This window comes from Rhinopithecus bieti, unplaced genomic scaffold (genome assembly GCF_001698545.2).
Source record: "Rhinopithecus bieti isolate Rb0 unplaced genomic scaffold, ASM169854v2 scaffold_789, whole genome shotgun sequence".
NCBI lineage: Eukaryota > Metazoa > Chordata > Mammalia > Primates > Cercopithecidae > Rhinopithecus > Rhinopithecus bieti.
Window position 1 is genome coordinate 87,985 of NW_016803200.1, and position 18,040 is coordinate 106,024.

Genomic DNA, 18,040 nt, shown 5'->3' on the forward strand with positions numbered 1-18,040 from the left:
TTCTTTATGCAGACATCAAAATGGGAAAACAAATTAGCTTTCATGGTTAGAAGATATTAATATTTTTGTATGTTGAGAATTTAGGTTATGAATTCACTTCTGGTAACTTCTTCTATAACCAGGCTTGAATTTGGAAACTGAACAGACTATCAGTAATAAATCAGTTTAACTCCCTAACTCATGTGGATGGTTGTTATCATTAGTGGATGCAAAATAACTTTTCATGTGCAATTATCAGAGTCAGAATCCCTCAGGAGCATGGCTTCACAGCCTTAGCACTATTGCTATTTTGGGCTGGCTAAGTCTTTGTTGTGGAATGACTGTCTGTGAACCATAGAAGGTTTTGTAGCATCCCTGGCCTCTGGCCAGTAAATACCAGTAGCAACCCCTCTCACCCTAAGTTGTGACACCCAAAAATGTCTCCATATATTGTCAGATGTCCCAAATAAGGGCCAGGAAGCAAAAAATTGCCTCATTTGAAAACACAATCTTGGGAGAATCTGGAGAAAATAGTAATAACTACAAATTTTTGAGGACTTGCTAGGTGCCAGACCCTTTACATACCATAATACTTATAATTGTCTCTCAGCAGTGGTATAATTAACCACATATAATAAAAACTGATGCTCAGAGATATACAGTAACTTGCCCATGATCACGTATCTCTTTAACGAATCTGGCTTATTTTCAGTATTTCCTATATCATTGTGTAGTACTACTATCTAACCTAGATTAGAAAGCTAGTAGTTATCAGATGAGGGAGAAAGATCTCTCCTTTATTCTCCACATCCAATCTGTCACCATTCTTGTCTTCCTACGCCCAATCTACTTCTCTTTGTATCCATGCTATCTTTGTTTCTTATCTGGTCTATGAAATAGCCTTCTAACTAGTTTTCTAGCATTCGTTCTTATCCTCTTCCACTTCTTTCTTAACTCTTATCTCCCTGAAACCAGAATAATTTTTTGTTCAAAATGTACATCTCATCCTTTAGTCCCTAGGTTAAAACAGTTTGAACGGTATTTTGTTGCTGTTAGGCTGAAGACCACATTTTAAAATGTGGCCTAACAAGACCTCGAATGGCCTGGTCGTTATCTCTGTAGCCTCATCTTGAATCACACCCTTTTGTTTTGGTTCTGCTGGTCCATCCATGTTGACTTTCATTCAGTTTCTCAAATTAATGTGCTTTCTCCTGCCACAAACTGCATATGCTGTTTCCACTTTTTTTTTTTTTTTTTTTTGCCACCTTTTATCTCTTTTTATCTAGTTGATTAAACAGAAGATTCATACAAATCTTATCTTCATCCTAACTTTTTCTGGGAAGGCTTTACCTAACATCTCAAATTGCCATCACAGCTATAACTTGACAGTTCTTTGAGTAATGCTTTAGTTAGTGTCTTTCCCACTATTCTGTAAGCTTTCATATGATTGGCTCACCAATATATCCTATCTAGTGTAGTCATTAACACATAATAGCATTTAATAAATATTTGTTTTCTGGAATCTCATATTTGAGACTTGAAGTCAAGTGCATGGAATTCCAGAAACCGCCCTTTCACTATTATACAAAATTGCTCAGAAAGTTTAGATATATTCTGTTGTTCCCATTGATGTCCGTGGTTTTGATTTTGCAACAATAATATTTACAAAACAAGCACAAAAAAAGGATGATGAATAAAATGATGTCTTGGACATGGAGGTCGGGGGACTGTCTTTCATCTCTTATTTTTGTTGTCCTTTTTTGTTGACTTTCTCCACTTCTTTCGGGTAGAGATCACTTTTTAAGAATTTCAAAATGATGGCAACAATGAGCTGTGAAGAAATTGTCATCTTCAGGTTTTATCATCTAGAACTGCGGTCACAGGGACAGTCAGATCCTGGGGCAGGTTTCCTGGAACATGTGATTAATTTGTAGTGCACAGAATCAAGAATTGAATATAAACGTTTTTAAATTTCAAAAATAATGATATTCTTTCAGTATATTTTAGTGTATAACTAGAACCTCAGATGCTTAACAAATGGCATGAGCATATTATTAGCTTGCCTGAATAAAATTAGCAATGTTTTAATAGCACCTTTAAAAAAAATCAGTGTGTAATTCATGCCTTACTTTAAATATTGAATACATAAAATTAAACGTAAGTCAATGTCATATGGGAGAATAGTCTTGAGTCCTGTTTCTAATTCCTATCTTTGTCTCTTTTCTATCAAGGAATTCAGGTAGGAATTAGGATTTTTATACATCTTGGCATAATATACATGACCCATTAACACTAAAGATAGAAACTAGAGGCCGGGCGTGGTGGCTCACGCCTGTAATCCCAGCACTTTGGGAGGCCAAAGTGGGTGGATCATGAGCTCAGGAGATCAAGACCATCCTGGCTAACTTGGTGAAACCCTGTCTGTACTAAAAATACAAAAACTTAACTGGGCATGGTGGCGGGCGCCTGTAGTCCCAGCTACACGGGAGGCTGAGGCAGGAGAATGGTGTGAACCCGGGAGGCGGAGCTTGCAGTGAGCCAGGATCGTGACACTGCACCCCAGCCTGGGCGACAGTGCCAGACTCCCATCTCAAAAAACAAAACAAAACAAAACAAAACAAAAAAAACCCCAAAAAACTAGAAATCTTAAAATCGTGAAATAGCAATTTTCTCAGAAAAGAATAATTTTTGTTAAATAGTTTTATTAAAGGTATTGTACAGACTAAAATGAAAAAAATAAGTACTCGCAGTAGTTTGATGTTAAATTATCTATATTACAAAACAAAGATGATGGGATTTACTTATAATGCTCCCGATTCTTTTGGACATACAAAATTCTATTGCTACCTGTTTGTCAAAGCCAACATTAAAGTTTATTTTTATTTACTTAGATGGTAAGAGAGTGTAGAATTAAAAACTGTCCTAGATTTTGGTTGCTAACAGGTCAGATCTCATGCTATTTATGGCATCTGAAATATCCACTTCCATTTTCAGTGTTTAAGATCAGGTTTTCTCAATTCCATGACTCAACCTCAGTGATTTCTTCTCTTTTCCCAGGCCATGCTGATGGTTTGTTTTTTTTTTCCCCTTGAAGAAACAATCACTTGCGAAAGAATGACTCATTCTTGTGCCATAAACTTCTCTCTCTAATATGTTGGTTTTAATTCTCAAATGTTTTGTGAGGAACAAGGAAGACAAGAAGCCAACTTAAGGGACTCAGATAATCTGGAAGTGAAAGAATTTGGTTCTCATGTCATGGTAACTCATAAGATTTTAATACTATTTAATGGAATTACATTGGTGTATCTTGTCTTACTCCCCTCCCCTCTTTTTTAAACAGGCTTGGTTAGTTAGCATGATTTATTAAGCATATCTGTTTAGCTGCTGACTTTTTAGCATTGCAGTGGTACGTGATTTAATAGAAGAACAACTTTTAGAAATACAGTCACCTGAGAGTTCTGTAGTAGGATGTATTTTACTTGCGATTTTTCCCAGAACTTAAACTTAATGTGTTATTTAATTATTAGTAGGCTGAGTATCAAAGGACTGTTGACTTTGTTGGCTGCTTATTTGGTAGTTACGTCAATAATTGAAACATGTGGATGTATTTCTAACCATATCAAAAAGCTAATATTACAGTTGCATCACTACACTCTAGCCTGGGCTACAGAGTGAGATCTTGTCCCAAAAAAAAAGCTAACACTTGAAAGTTAGTTTTAATTATTTGCAAAAGAGCTAGGTGATACTATATTTCATGTAGTGTAAATACATAAGGTGAAGACTAACACCACAGTTTTAATTATGCTGTCTTAATACATCATTATTTGCTCTTCTGTGTCTTTATCAAGTCAGCAGTTGGCTCTAGTTCCACTTTGAAAAATAATTTCTTGTTGGAATCATTTTCTTTGGTTGGGTTTTAAATCTTAATTTTGAAAATGTATGTAATCAGTGTCCTTACTTGCTTCTAGTAATAAGTTATTGTGAATATTTTGACATCATAATAATGCAATATGCAAATGAGAATTAGTAGTAAAAGGGACAGTATTCAAAAAGTTACCTCTAGCTAGGATGTCCCTGTGGGCCAGAGAATAAGACAAGCATGTGTGTCTCTTTTTGTGGTTTGTCATTATGGTTTTAAAAGTGTGGCGTTTTGTGTTTCTTCTCTTGATACTAGTCAAATGTTTATGGATTGTAGACTAGCTTTTCTATTTTTGTTCCAAATGTAACAATTATTTATTGATTACCTAGAGAGGGTGCCTCTGAAGCTCTACTTTTATATTATACATAATTCTAATGTACTTGGTTATCCAGTTTTAGAAAAGAAATATGATAAAAGCATCAAATTATAAGTGAAGAAACAGACTACCACAAGGAGCTTATGGCAGTAAGAACTGACAACAGACTTTATAGAGAGCACAAATAATGAAGGAAAAAAATGGGTAACTAAAAAACCATGTAACTCTTGCTGATATAGTTAGCATAGAAGCAACTGGCGTTACATTCTGGCCAAGCTAAATTCTGATTTGGAGGAGTTGCTGGAAGGGAAGAAAGGCCAATGGTTCAATCTTGGGAGGTTGTGTTTCCGGGAATGTATCCATTTTCCCTAGGTTTTCCAGTTTGTGAGCATGTAGTTCATCATCATAGTCACTGATGCTCTTTTATATTTCTGTGATATCAGTTGTAATGTCTCCTTTTATATTTCTGATTTTGAATGCACCTAACATTCTGAAGCACTGTTCCTGAATTAAAACACATTATTATCACAGTAATTATTGTGTATTATCAGGAAAAGATTAAAGTTTCATTAATTGTATTTTAAAAGGCAGAAAAACTTGTAACACTGGGAATATTTTGTTTCAAAATGACTACAAAAGAAATGTTTTATACTTAAATGGTAAACCTTTAGCTATTTGAAAATTTTGCTAATTAGAAAACACATTCTGCCAGTTTACATTAACCAAGGTTATATCCTGAATATCAGTCATAATTTGACACCTCACACATTATCAGTTGTCAGTTACTGTTTAATAAAATCATTATATCTTTATATCTTTCTTCTCTTCTGTATGTGATTTATTCATGAAGTTTAGTAGTTACTGTGATGGCAAGGGGATGTGTATGCCAGACAAATTTTCAAAATAGAAGAATCTTTAGCATGCTTAAATACTTAGATTCTGATTTAGAAGAGTTAAAAAGGGAAGAAAGGTCAGTGGTTCAATCTTGGAACGTTTTATGTTTCTAGGAATATATCCATTTCCTCTAGGTTTTCTATTTTGTGAGCATGTAGTTGATCATCATAGTCTCTGATGCTCTTTTGTATTTCTGTGATATCAGTTGTAATGTCTGCTTTTACATTTCTGATTTTGTTTGTTTGGATCTTATCTCTTGGGTAATTTAGCTAGCAGTTTATCGATCTTGTTTATCTTTTCAGAGTCAACTTTTTATTTTATTGATCTTTAGTATTTTTTGGGGAGGTGTCTCAATTTATTCTGCCCTGATCTCTCTTTTCTTCTGCTAATTTCAAGTTGGTTTCTTCTTGCTTTTCTAGTTTCTTGAGGTACAGATTATTATTCATTTGTTATTTTTCTACTTTGTTGACGTAGGCATTTAATGCTATAAAATTCTCTCTTAGCATTGTTTTTGCTGTATTTTACAGGTTTGAGTATGCTGTATTTGCATTTTCGTTTGTTTAAAAAAATTCACTAAATTTTCAGGATACAAAACTAATGTACAAAAATCAGTAGTATTTCTATACATTGATAACAATGTAGCTGAGAATGAAGTCAAGAAGGCAATCCCATTTACAATAGCTATAAAAAATAGTACCTAGGAATATATTTAACCAAGGAGGTGAAAGATCTCTACAAGGAAAACTATAAAGCACCTGTGAAAGAAATTGTTGATGGCACAAATAAATGGAAAAACATCCCATGCTTATAGATCAGAAGACTTCATATCAATAAAATTACCGTACTGGCCAGAGTAATCTGCAGGTTGATTGTAATCTCTATTAACATACCAACAGTGTTTTTCACAGAATTAGAACAAACAGTCTTAAAATTCATATGGAACCAAAAAGGAGCCTTAATAGCCAAAGAAATCCTAAGCAAAAACAAACAAAAAAACCCAAAGCTGCAAAGCTGCAGGCATCTGATTATGTGACTTCAAATTATACTAAAAAGGCTATGGTAACCAAAATAGCGTGGTACTGACATAAAAAAATAGACATACAGATCAGTGGAACAGAACAGGAAATACAGAAATAAAGCCACATATTTACAATCAACTGATCTTTGACAAAGTTGACAAGAACATACACTGGGGAAAGGGTACCCTTTTCAGTAAATGGTGCTGGGAAAATTGGTTTGCCCTGTGCAGAATAAGTATGAAACTAGACCCATATCTCTCAACATACACAAAAATCAACTTAAGACGGATTAAAGACTTAAATGTAAGACCTGAAGCTATAAAATCCCTAGAAGAAAACCTAGGGAAAACTCTTCTGGACATTGATCTAGACAAAGAGTTCATTACTAAGACCTCAAAGGCCTGAGCAATAAAAACAAAAACAAATGGCAGTAAATTAAACTAAAAAGCTTCTGTGCAGCAAAAGATATAATAAACAGTAAACAGACAACCTGTACAGTGTGAGAAAATATTTGCAAAATATGCATTTGTCAAGGGTCTAATATCCAAGAATATACAAAGAACTCAATTCAGCAACAACAACAAATAATCCCACTAAAAAGTGGGCAAAGGATATGAATAGATATCTTTCAAAAGAGGATGTACAAATGGTCAACAGGTAAATGAAAAAATGTTAAACATCACTAATCATCTGAAAAATGGACATTAAAACCACAATGATATATTTTCTTACCCCAGCCAGAATGGCTACTATTAAAAATAAAATAAAAAAAATAACAGATGCTTGTGAGGATGTGGAGATAAGGGAACTCTTCTGCCCTGTTGAGGGGAATGTAAATTGGTACAACCTCTATGGAAGATGGTATGGAGATTTCTCAAAAAACTAAAAGTAGAACTATCATTTGTTTCAGCAATCCCATTACTAGGCACCTACTCAAAGGGAGATAAATCATTATAAAAAAATACCCACACTTGTATGTCTATTGCAGCAGTGTTCACAAGAGCAAAGATAATGGAATCAGCCTGTGTCTATCAGTGGATGATTGGATAAAGAAAGTGTGGTATATATACACAATGGAATACTATTCAGCCGTAAGAGAGAATGAAATCATGTTCTTCGTTTTTTTGTTTTTGCTGCAACATAAATGAATCTGGAAGCCATTATCTTAAGTGAAACAAGTCAGGCACAGAAAGACAAATATCACATGTTCTCACCTGCAAGTGGGAGCTAAATAATGTATACACATGGACGTAGAGTATGGAATAATAGAAAATAGAGACTCAGAAGAATAAGGGGGTGGGAGGAGGACAGATGATGAGAAATTACTTAATGGGTGCAATGTACATTATTTGAGTGATGGATACTTTAAATGCCCTGACTTCATCACTATACACAATCTATGTATGCAACAGGAGAATACTAACAGGCACCCTCGAGGATCTCCTACGTTCCAGACATATTTCCTCTTACCTCCGTTGTGTAGTCCAATCCAATTTGCCCTTGATAGGATCAGTCGCTTCAGCCAATACGATGCCTTTTCATTCAATGGAGTGAGGAGTCAAAGCAGCCAGGTAGCAGTCTCAACTTCAAGTTCAGTGAGTCATTGTTGTTTCCCTTGGTGGAAGCATTTCTCCTTTTTTTTTTTCTTTTTAAAATGTAGATGAGGTTCTGCCATGTTGCCCAGGCTGGTCTTGAACTCCTGGGTTCAAGGAATCTTCCCGCCTCCTACCTTGTCCTCCCAGAGTGCTGGGATTACAGCCGTGAACCACTGTGCCTGACCCTGTATTTCTCTGTTTGAAACTAAAACCTCTAGACCAGTAGAGTCTAAAGTTACAGGAATGGGAAGCAAAAATTTTGCTAGCTTATCCCAAAGGGTAACAGTCACTCCTATTTCTTCCCTAAGATTTCCCGACATGTGGATCCTAGTTGTGGATCATCATTGTTTGGATGCTACTTAGAGCATATACTGTATCCTGGAAGACATAACCCAGCCCTACAAGGGATAGTCATCTGGCTGGTTCTTGTAATTACACCTTCAAAAGGACAGTTCACTGTTCTCTCCAGCCAAGTACTTAAGAATGATGGGGGTTTTGGCAGAAGCATGGCACACCAGGAAGGCAAATCCATATCCAAAGTATCTATTCCAGTAAGAAGAAAGCATTGCCCCTTCCAGGATGGAAGCGGTCTGTTGTATTCACCTTGCTGCCAGAGGGACAGTTATCATATCAGGGGCTCAGTGTTGGTCTCTGTTGTTGGCAGACTGGGTACTCAGCAGTGGATGTAGCCCAGTTGACTTTGGTGAGTTGAAGCTCATGATGGTAAGCTCATGTGTAACTTTTATCTATGCATGGCTGTTTTGTTCACAAGCTTTGAGACAATGGTAGAAGTAGCTAGTGATAAGTCTTGTCATGTGGGACATAAGTATCCTTGCACTCTATATCTGTTTGCATACCTCTTCCCCAGACCTCCTTGTCATCAGTTCTCTTTTTGTGTTCTAAGTCCCTGACCATCCAGCCAAACATGATGTTGGGGAGTCCTCAAGACCACCTTTACTCCTGACACCAACTGCAAGTTCAGAGGCCCCTAAGGCCACTCTTGGGTTCAATATTTTACTGGAAGGACTCACAGAATTGACTAAAAGCTGTTACTCTCATGGTTAAAGTTGATTGCAGTGAAAGAATGCGGATTAAAGTTAGCGAATCCTCTCAACTCTTCCTCATTAAGCCCTAAGCAGCCACTAATCTATTTTGTCTATAGATTTCCCTGTTCTTGACATTTCATATGAATGGAATCATAGAATAGTGTTTTCTTAAATAACTGACTTTTTTCACTTAGCATAATGTTTTTATAGATCATCTGTGTTGTAACAAGTATCAGTACTTCATTCTTTTTATGGCCAAATAATACTGCATTGTGCATACCACATTTTGTTTATCCATTCATCACTTGATGGACATTTAGAGTGTTTCCACCTTTTGGGTGTTATGAATAATGCTGTTGTGAAGATTCATGTACAGTTTTTTGTATGGGCATGTATTTTTGTTTTCCTTGGGTGTGTATATCTAGCAGTGGAGTTTCTTTGTCGTGTGGTAACTCAACCTTGTCCAATCCGTGGCTTGTGGGCCACATGTGGCCCAGGACGGCTTTGAATGCAGCGCAACATAAATTTGTAAACTTTCTTAAAATATTATGAGCTTTTTGCGTTTTTTTTTTTTAGCTCATCAGGTATTGGTAGTGTCAGTGTATTTTATGTGGGGCCCAAGATGGTTCTTCTTCCAGTGTGGCCCACAGAAACCAAAAGATTGGGGACCTCTGTCGTAAGCTGTATGTTTAATATTTTATTAATTAATCTATGTTAAAATTTTGAGGAACTACCAGACTGTTTTCCAAAGCAGCTACACTATCTTACATTCCCATCAGCAGCGTATGAGGGTTCTGATTTTACCACATCCTTCACAACACTTGTTATTATCTGACTATTTGATTCTAGCCATCCTAATGAGTGTGAAATGGCTAACTCACTGTCATTTAGTTTGCGTTTATGGTGTACCAAATTGATTTTGTATAATATAATCAGCTTTTTAAAGGATTCTGTCTGAATGATGAAGAGGCATATTTTCATGCTCCTCTTTTCTTTCTTTATCTCCTTTCATCCAGCAGTTTTGTTCACTTTTTCCATCTTACGCTTAGTACATTCTCTACTATCTTTTATCAGTCTGTTAAAAAATGTTGATTGTTACTGTCAAATAACAAGAATATAGTAGGGTGGAGGTCATAGAAGAGGTATATATGATAGATAAATTAAAAATATTTTGTATCAAAGCCCAAAGAAAAGATAATGAATAAAAATGCAAATCATTTGAGGTTGTAGGAGGAGGGAATTAATTGTTCCTGGATCGGTGGGGACCATATTTCAGTTGTATTGAAGAATCAGTCAGACTTAATTGGGAAGACTGTATCATTTTCAATTTAAACACTATGAATAAATCAGAGAGGTTTGGCAACATCCATGAAAACTAGATTTAAGGGTAGAAATACCATCTTCCATGTGTAAAACATTTGATTCATTTGTTTTGAATGTGTTCTCTGATCATTTATGAACTTTCCAAAAACACAGTGGGCTATATCATAGGAAGGCACAGTTATGTATGTATAAATGTGCTCCTGTTAATATATTTTGGGCAAAATAAATGCCTACTAGATATCTGCGTTCCTACTGATAAGCACCTTAACTTGATTTGGTATGTTTATTCTAGATGAAATAGGTTTTCTTGTAGCTCTTTATTCTGCTTCATAGACTATATTCACAATATACCCTTTCTGTGTTTCAAACATTAATTTCTTAAGGGAGAAAGCCTCACTTGTATGCCAGACACTCTGCAGTTTTGTAGTCAGACCGACTGGTTTCAATTCCTGGGTCTGTCCTTTAATAGCTGTGTGATATTGATTAAGTTACTTAGTTTCTGTTAGCCTCAGGTTTTAGTTTTTATTTTGTTTTGTTTTGTTTTTTTTTTGAGACGGAGTTTCACTCTTGTTGCCCAGACTAGCCTGATCTCAGGCCACGGCAACCTCCGCCTCCCGGGTTCAAATGATTCTCTTGCCTCAGCCTCCCAAGTAGCTGGGATTACAGGCATGTGCCACCACGACTGGCTAATTTTTGTATTTTTAGTAGAGACGGGGTTTCCCCAAGTTGGTTAGGTTGGTCTCGAACTCCCGACCTCAGGTGATCCACCCACCTCCGCTTCCCAAAATGCTGGGATTATAGGCGTGAGCCACTGTGCCTGGCCTAGCCTCAGTTTTTAATCTGTCAAGTGAAAATAAAAATTTCTGTGTTGCAGAAATATTTGTATTAGAATTAATATCTAGCATGTAGTAGGATACTATTTCATGAACATTATTAGTGACCAGTTCTGATATTTTTTAGAATGTAATGAATTATGGTTTAGATGAAGATATAAAGTTAAAATAAATTTAAAATAATAATTTGTAAGACAATGCAGTTTACATAAGTAGACAAACCTGGAAAAGTCAAGAAGTATACAAGGATTAATATGGAGAATACTGTGGAAGAAAAAAATAAATTGCTAGTAGAAACAAGGAAGTCAGTGTACTCTAAGAAATGGCTTGGTAATAATCTTTTTACCTGATTCTATCTGTCATGGTATTAAAGAATTTTCTTCTGTTTACAATGGGTTTTACTTTTTCTTCTTTTTCTAGTTTCTTAAGGTTGCAGTTGGCATCATTGATTTGAGACCTTTCTTGTCTTTTAATACAGATATTTAATGCTATAATTTTCCCTCTAAATTCTGCTTTAGCAGCACACCACAAATTCTGATATGTGGTATTTTTGTTTTATTGCTGTTTAAAATCATTTCTCATTTTCTTTTTTGTTGTTGTTGTTGATTCATGGGTCATTTAGGAGTGCACAATACCAAGTATGTGGCAGTTTTCCAAAGATATTTCTGTTACTGATTTTTATTCCATTGTGTTCAGAGAATATACTTTAAGTTACTAGAATCCTTTTAAATTTATTGAGACTTAAATTTATTGAGAATGTCATCTGTCTTGGTTGATGTTCCATGTACATATGAGAAGAACATATATTTTGCTGCTGTTGTCTGGAATTTCTATTAATGTCAATTAAGTCAAGTTGGTTGATAGTGTGTTTGAGTGTTCTATGTAGCTATTGCATTTCTGTTTGTGCTACCAATTATAGAGAGTGAGGTATTTAAAATCTGTGATTACAGTTGGGATTTATCTGTTTGGCAGTTCTGTCAAGTTTGTTCTTACACGTTTTGAAGCTCTGTTATTAGGTATATAAATTTTTGGATTGTTATGTCCTCTTAAAATTTTTCTTTCCAACTTATGTAATCTATAGAATGTATCCTCTTGATGTTATGACTCCTTTATCAGGTGACCCTTTATCATTCATAATACTATATGCTATGAAATCTACTTTGTTTGACATATATGGAACTGCTCCATCTTCAAATCATTTAAAATGCTAACATCCAAGCGTCTTGCTATTGCTTTATATTTGATGATAACACGTAGTTTTATTTTTTTGTTGTTGTTTTTGTTTGTTTGTTTTTTGAGATGGAGTTTCACTCTTGTTGCCTAGTCCTGAGTGCAATGGTGCGATCTTGGCTCACTGCAACCTCCACCTCCCTGGTTCAAGTGATTCTCCTGCCTCAGCCTCCCGAGTAGCTGGGATTATAGGCATGCATCACCACACCCAGCTAATTTTGTATTTTTAGTAAAGACAAGGTTTCACCTTGTTGGTCAGGCTGGTCTCGAACTCCTGGACTTCGTGATCCGCCCACCTTGGCCGCCCAAAGTGCTGGGATTACAGGCATGAGCCACCGTGCCTCGCCTGTTCTGTTTTTAAAACTTAGTGCTTTAATACTTCCATTACACTGAGTAATTTACATTACACTTAGTACTTTAGTACTTCTCTTACACTTAGTAGAAGCAGTGTAATGGAAAAAAAAAAGACAAGTTAATGAGTATGATACAGTGTAGTCATCCTGAGACGGACGGCAGTACAGGTACACATTGGAGGGGCTTGCAAGATGGAGGAAGTTTATTTGATGGAAGTGACAGCTAACTCTTACAATAGGAATGAAAAATTAGTGGAATTAAACCTCGTGGGTTGACCCAGGAAGACACTTACTACAACTGATGAGACAGCCTGTCAGGAAATAAGGATGCCAAGGACAGAATAACTGTGTAGTCATGTGCCAATGTAGCAGGTATACATAAGTGTAAATGTGCTGTAAGTCCTTATGGATGGCTGAGATAATAACATCTTTGCTTTCTGATAGTTTAATATACATGAACTTTGTTTCATGCACAAAATTATTAAAAATATTATATACAGTTACCTTAGGGCTATGCATTTAAGGTACATAGGAAACATAAATGAACTTCATTTTAGACTTACGTCCCATCCCCATGATACCCTATTATATATATGCAAATATTCCAAAATCAGAAAAAATTGGAAGTCTAAAACTCTTCTGGTCCCAAGCATTTTGGATAAGGGATACTCAGGCAGTATTGTATAACCATTGTAAAATGAGGAAATAAGGCATAGAGAGAGCACAGAGAAATTAAATAATATGTTCAAGATTATACATACAGGAGATAGAACTTTACCATGGTCATTTTGACTGTGGAATCTAAGCTTTAAACCATCATGACTTTTTGTATGTATGATTTAGTTGGCTTTCAAGTTCAAGAGTTTGAACGTCATTCTGTACACAGTATAGAACTCTCTAAGTACCTAAGGAGGTACATAAAATAAGAAAATAAAATTTGTGTATTTGTGTTTTTGTATTTTGAACGCCTGAATCTGTCCATGGTTCATGTTAGGGGAGGTATGGAGAAGGTACCTGGAGATATGTTTAAAAAAAAGAAAAAAAGTTTCACATTCTATATAGTGTATACGTGAATTTTTAAATTTACAGTTTTAACCTCTCTCTGATTCAGTTTCCTCATCTATTAGTTGAAAATGCTAATAGTCCCCACATGAACAAGTCATACAGATTTGTATGTAGTAAGTATTCGGTAAACTTTAGCTGTGGTGATCATGATGATAGATTGACTCTAGAAAATCAAACAAATATCAATCATGTTTTTTCTTTTCCTTTAAATGTATGAGTTTTATCATAGAACTTACAGATACAGATTTAGGAAACCACAGTACAGTAAAGTCTTAATCACTACCTTCTACTCTCTGTTACTGTTATTTTGGTTTTTCAGTTTATGGGAAAACCAGATGGAGACTATTACACCCTGGATGACATGTTTGTCTCCAAAGCAGCTGAGAGAGAACGTCTTGGTGAAGAGGAAGAGAACCAACGGAAAAAAGCTATTGCTGAGCATCGGAGTCTTGCTGCACAAATGGAAAAATGTCTGTATTGTTTTGACAGCTCTCAATTTCCCAAGCATCTTATTGTTGCAATAGGTGTTAAGGTAAGAAGTATTTATTATCCTTTGCTTACATTCTCATAGAACTTTTTTGTTTCTTCATAGAATAACTTGAAGAAGTTTATTATTTTGTTTGTTTTACTTGTTTATTGGGTCTTTCCCCTAATAATTTTTAAGCTCCGTGAAGACAGAGGTAACTTTTGCTCTCCATTGTATACCAAACATCTAGCCCTGGTGGTAGTACATAATAGTAATTCATTTCAATAAACACTTATTGATTTAATTCTTATATTAAGTAAATAATTTTTGTATACCTAATATATGCCATACCCTAATTAGTCACTGGGGAAAAGTTGAGAATCAGATAGACTTTTGGACCTTATGCCTAGGGAAATAAGGCAGTAAATAAAGTAATAATTGCCCTGATTTGAAAGAATTAATTGTCATAAAGCAAATAAAGTGAGGAAATGGGAGAAAATGATGGGGGTATTTTTTTCACAAGGTAGTCTAGAAGGCTTCTCTGAGGAACTTTAGTAAAGATGCATAAAATGGGAAGGACAAGTAACATGAAGAGAGGAATGGATGATGTTTCAGGAAGGACTGTCAGTGAAAAACCTTGAGGAGAAAATGAGCTTGGCATTGATGTAGCAGAAAGAAGGCAGGAGTGGAGTCAGTGAGAAAAGTAGAAGACGATGAATGAATGAATGAATGCTAGTTTCTGGAACGAATAGTTTGGGAAACATACATATACATATTTATGTTGTTTACTGTATATATACACATACATACACATACCCCTAGTCTTTAATATCTTTAGATTGTTGAGGTGGTTAATTAATCAGTGTCCATTCTGGCTTATTTTGATTTATTTTCTTATCTTCTTTTCTTCTCTTTTCCTTTATACTTAACAAAAAGATAAATGTCAAAATCCCATTCAAAATTAAATACTTTTAAAATCCATCTTAACTAATTACTTATATTTATTTTCTAAGTTCCTTTCCCAACTTTCACATAAATGACATGGTTGTAACTTAAATAAGAGTTATGTTCATTCTTTAATATTTTTGCCTGATTCTAGTCATCTACTTTTAATTTGATTTAGAAAAAGAAACAAAAAACTGCTTGGTAATTCGTTCATTTACCAGGTATTTCCTGAATATCTAGTGTTTGTCAGCCTCTAGTACTAGGTACTAGAAATAGAAATATGCCTAAAACCTCCTCAAGTTGCTTACAGCTTTATGGGGAGCAGGCAGACATAACCAGATCCATTTTAATGCAGTGATATAAACGCAGGAGTGTTATGAGAACACGAAGGAGGAATATTTAAGTTACTGTGGAGTTATCAAGGAAGGCTTTCTGGAAGAAGTATGTCTTGTGCTACATTTTAATGGTGGAATAGGATACATTGCAGTGTTTAGGAAATACAGGACAACACAAGCAAAGACACTGAGGTGCACAACCATGTGGTTCATTCTGGGAACTGCCAGCTGTCTGAAGTGGGTATTACCCTTACTGGATCTCAGACCTTGTGAGTGTAAAGACTTTATACATCAGACCTGAGAATTATCTAGTCTTCCATTTATACCTTTAAGTGGGGGAAGAGGAGATATACTGGCATTCATACATAAACAAACTACACCAAAATTTAGTGGCTTAAGACAACTTTTAAATCACTCTGTTTCGTATGGTCTGTTGTCTTCCAGTAGGCTAGCATAGGCTTCTTCACATGGGAGCTAGGCTCGTTCCAACAGAATTAGCAGAAGTACACAAGGCCTCTTGAGGCATAGACTTGGAACTGACCACCATCATTTCTACCATGTTCTGTGGTGGCCCTCATGAGTCATAAGGCCAGTTTGTAACTCTACCTCTTGATGGGAGGAGCTACAGAGTAACATCGTGAAGGGTTACATGAAGTAGTGAATAACTGGATGCATTTGTGCAATCTACTACTACAGAAGACTTTCAGAATTTTTGCTTACACTCTCTTAAAATGCTATAATAGAGATGTCTTTGTCTGAAATGTTCTGTTCATTTCATGACTACTGTTTTTAGACCACTAGCAAATTCACATTTTAACCCAAATATCTCCTACAATTCTAGGTTCGTGTATCCAACCTACTTTTGCACTTGGATATCTAATAAACATCTCAAACTTAGGTGAAGTTCTAATACTCGTCTTCACCTTTACCTTTAGCTAACACTAACCTTCCCATAGTCTTCCTCTTTTTAGTAAAAGTCACTTTCATCCTCCAGTTGCTTGCATTAGACTTTGGAGTAATACTGAGTCCTTTACTTTCCCTCACTCCTTACTGTCCATTTCTAAATTTTGTTGGCTATATTTCAAAATACATTCCTGTTCTGACCACATTTCATAATCTTTATTTCTACTACCCTGGCTGAAGTCATCATTTATTACTGGACTCCTGTAATAGTTTCCTAATGGGTCTTTCTGCCTCTTTCCTTTGCCCTTTCTCTATACAGTAGCAAGTGATCTTTTTGACTTTAAGTCAACATTAGTCAGTTCTGGCTTTCAAACCAAAGCCAGAATCCTTATTGTTGCCTATGAGGCCTGCAGGCCCAATTCTTTGTGTCACCTCACTGTCCGTCAGTCTTCCTCTCATCCTCTCAGCTTAGCCACACTGGCTGTCTGACAATCTGGAGAACACACTTGGTATGCATCCTCCTCACATGCTTTTCCCTTTGCCTGGGGGTTTCTTCCTGTGTCTACTCTTCCTTCCTTCACATATCTTCTCAAATGTTACCCTCGTAGGTAACTTTAAAGGGGGGCTTCCTAACTTCTCCCTAGACACGATCTATACCTTTTTCTGCTTTATTTTTTTAGTACCCCTTATCACCATCTGACATATTGTACATTTTACTTTACATTTACATTGTTTGTCTTTCTTCTTTCATGTCTTAGTTTGGGCTACTATAAAAAAATTCCATAGACTGGATGGCTAATCAGCAAGAGAAATTTATTGAAGCCAGTTCTGGAGGCTGGGAAGTCCAAGATCAAGGTGCTAGCAGGTTCAGTGTCTGGTGAGGTCCCACATCCTGGTTCACGGACAGCCATCTTATTGCTGTGTCATTACGTGGTGGAAGTGGCAAGCACGTTTCCTGGGGCCTCTTTATAAGGGAATTAATCCCATTCATGAGGACAGAGACCTAATCACCTTCCAAAGTCCCCTACCTCCAAATATTATCACCTTGGGTGTTAAGATTCAACGTATACATTTTGGAGGCACACAGACATTCAATCTATAGCACCCCATAAGCTCCATATGGGTAGGGATTTGTGTCCCTGCTCATTGTTGATTCCCTAGCGTGTAGAACACTGCCTGGCATGTAATTGGCCCTCAGTAATTATTGATCAGTCAGTCGTAGCTCTGCTGTCTCTGTCAGATAAAAAAAGTATTGCTTTTTGTGTGTTCTAATTTATTTAGGTGTTACTTTATTTTCTCTTTTATGTTTCTATTATTGTTTTGAAAACTGATTTTGATACCAATTTAGGTGATTTTTATGTTTATAATGCATTTAAAAATGAATTGTATAACAGCTCATTTGACCTATTGTTGACACTTGGACCTGGCTCTTTATCTCAGTGATTATGTAGAAAATTCAGTCATTTCTTTAAATATTTTATTTTCTAAATCTTGTAAGTTGTCTACAGACATATCCATGGCCCTTAATCTTTATTTCTTTTTCTTTTTTTTCATGAACATGTTTGTGAGGTTACTGTAATTTTAGGTAGATGTCCATGTGCACTCGTACTTTGTTCTCAGCAAAGTTTTAAACATTTGAGTTGTTCTATTAAATAAACAATGTCTGCTTTGCAAAATATTTCTAGCTAAAACCCAGCAAAATATAACAGAAATAAGAATAAGATCAAGCCCTTTGTAATGCTTTTGTTCTCTGTATACATACTGATTAACCTTTTTTTAAAAAAAAAAAAAAAAAAAAAAGACAGTTTGTATATAATAG

The 18,040-nt window shown here is 35.7% G+C and overlaps 1 protein-coding gene across 3 annotated transcripts in view; it reads left to right on the forward strand.

Annotated features, from left to right (window-relative positions):
* Nucleotides 1–18,040, forward strand: part of CWF19L2 (CWF19 like cell cycle control factor 2) — a 125,724-nt gene that overhangs the window by 83,064 nt on the left and 24,620 nt on the right. For all 3 annotated transcript variants that reach the window (XM_017868856.1, XM_017868863.1, XM_017868873.1), the window contains one exon: nucleotides 13,892–14,104. In XM_017868856.1, the coding sequence (XP_017724345.1) occupies nucleotides 13,892–14,104 (213 nt within the window). The remainder of the gene's footprint in view (nucleotides 1–13,891; nucleotides 14,105–18,040) is intronic.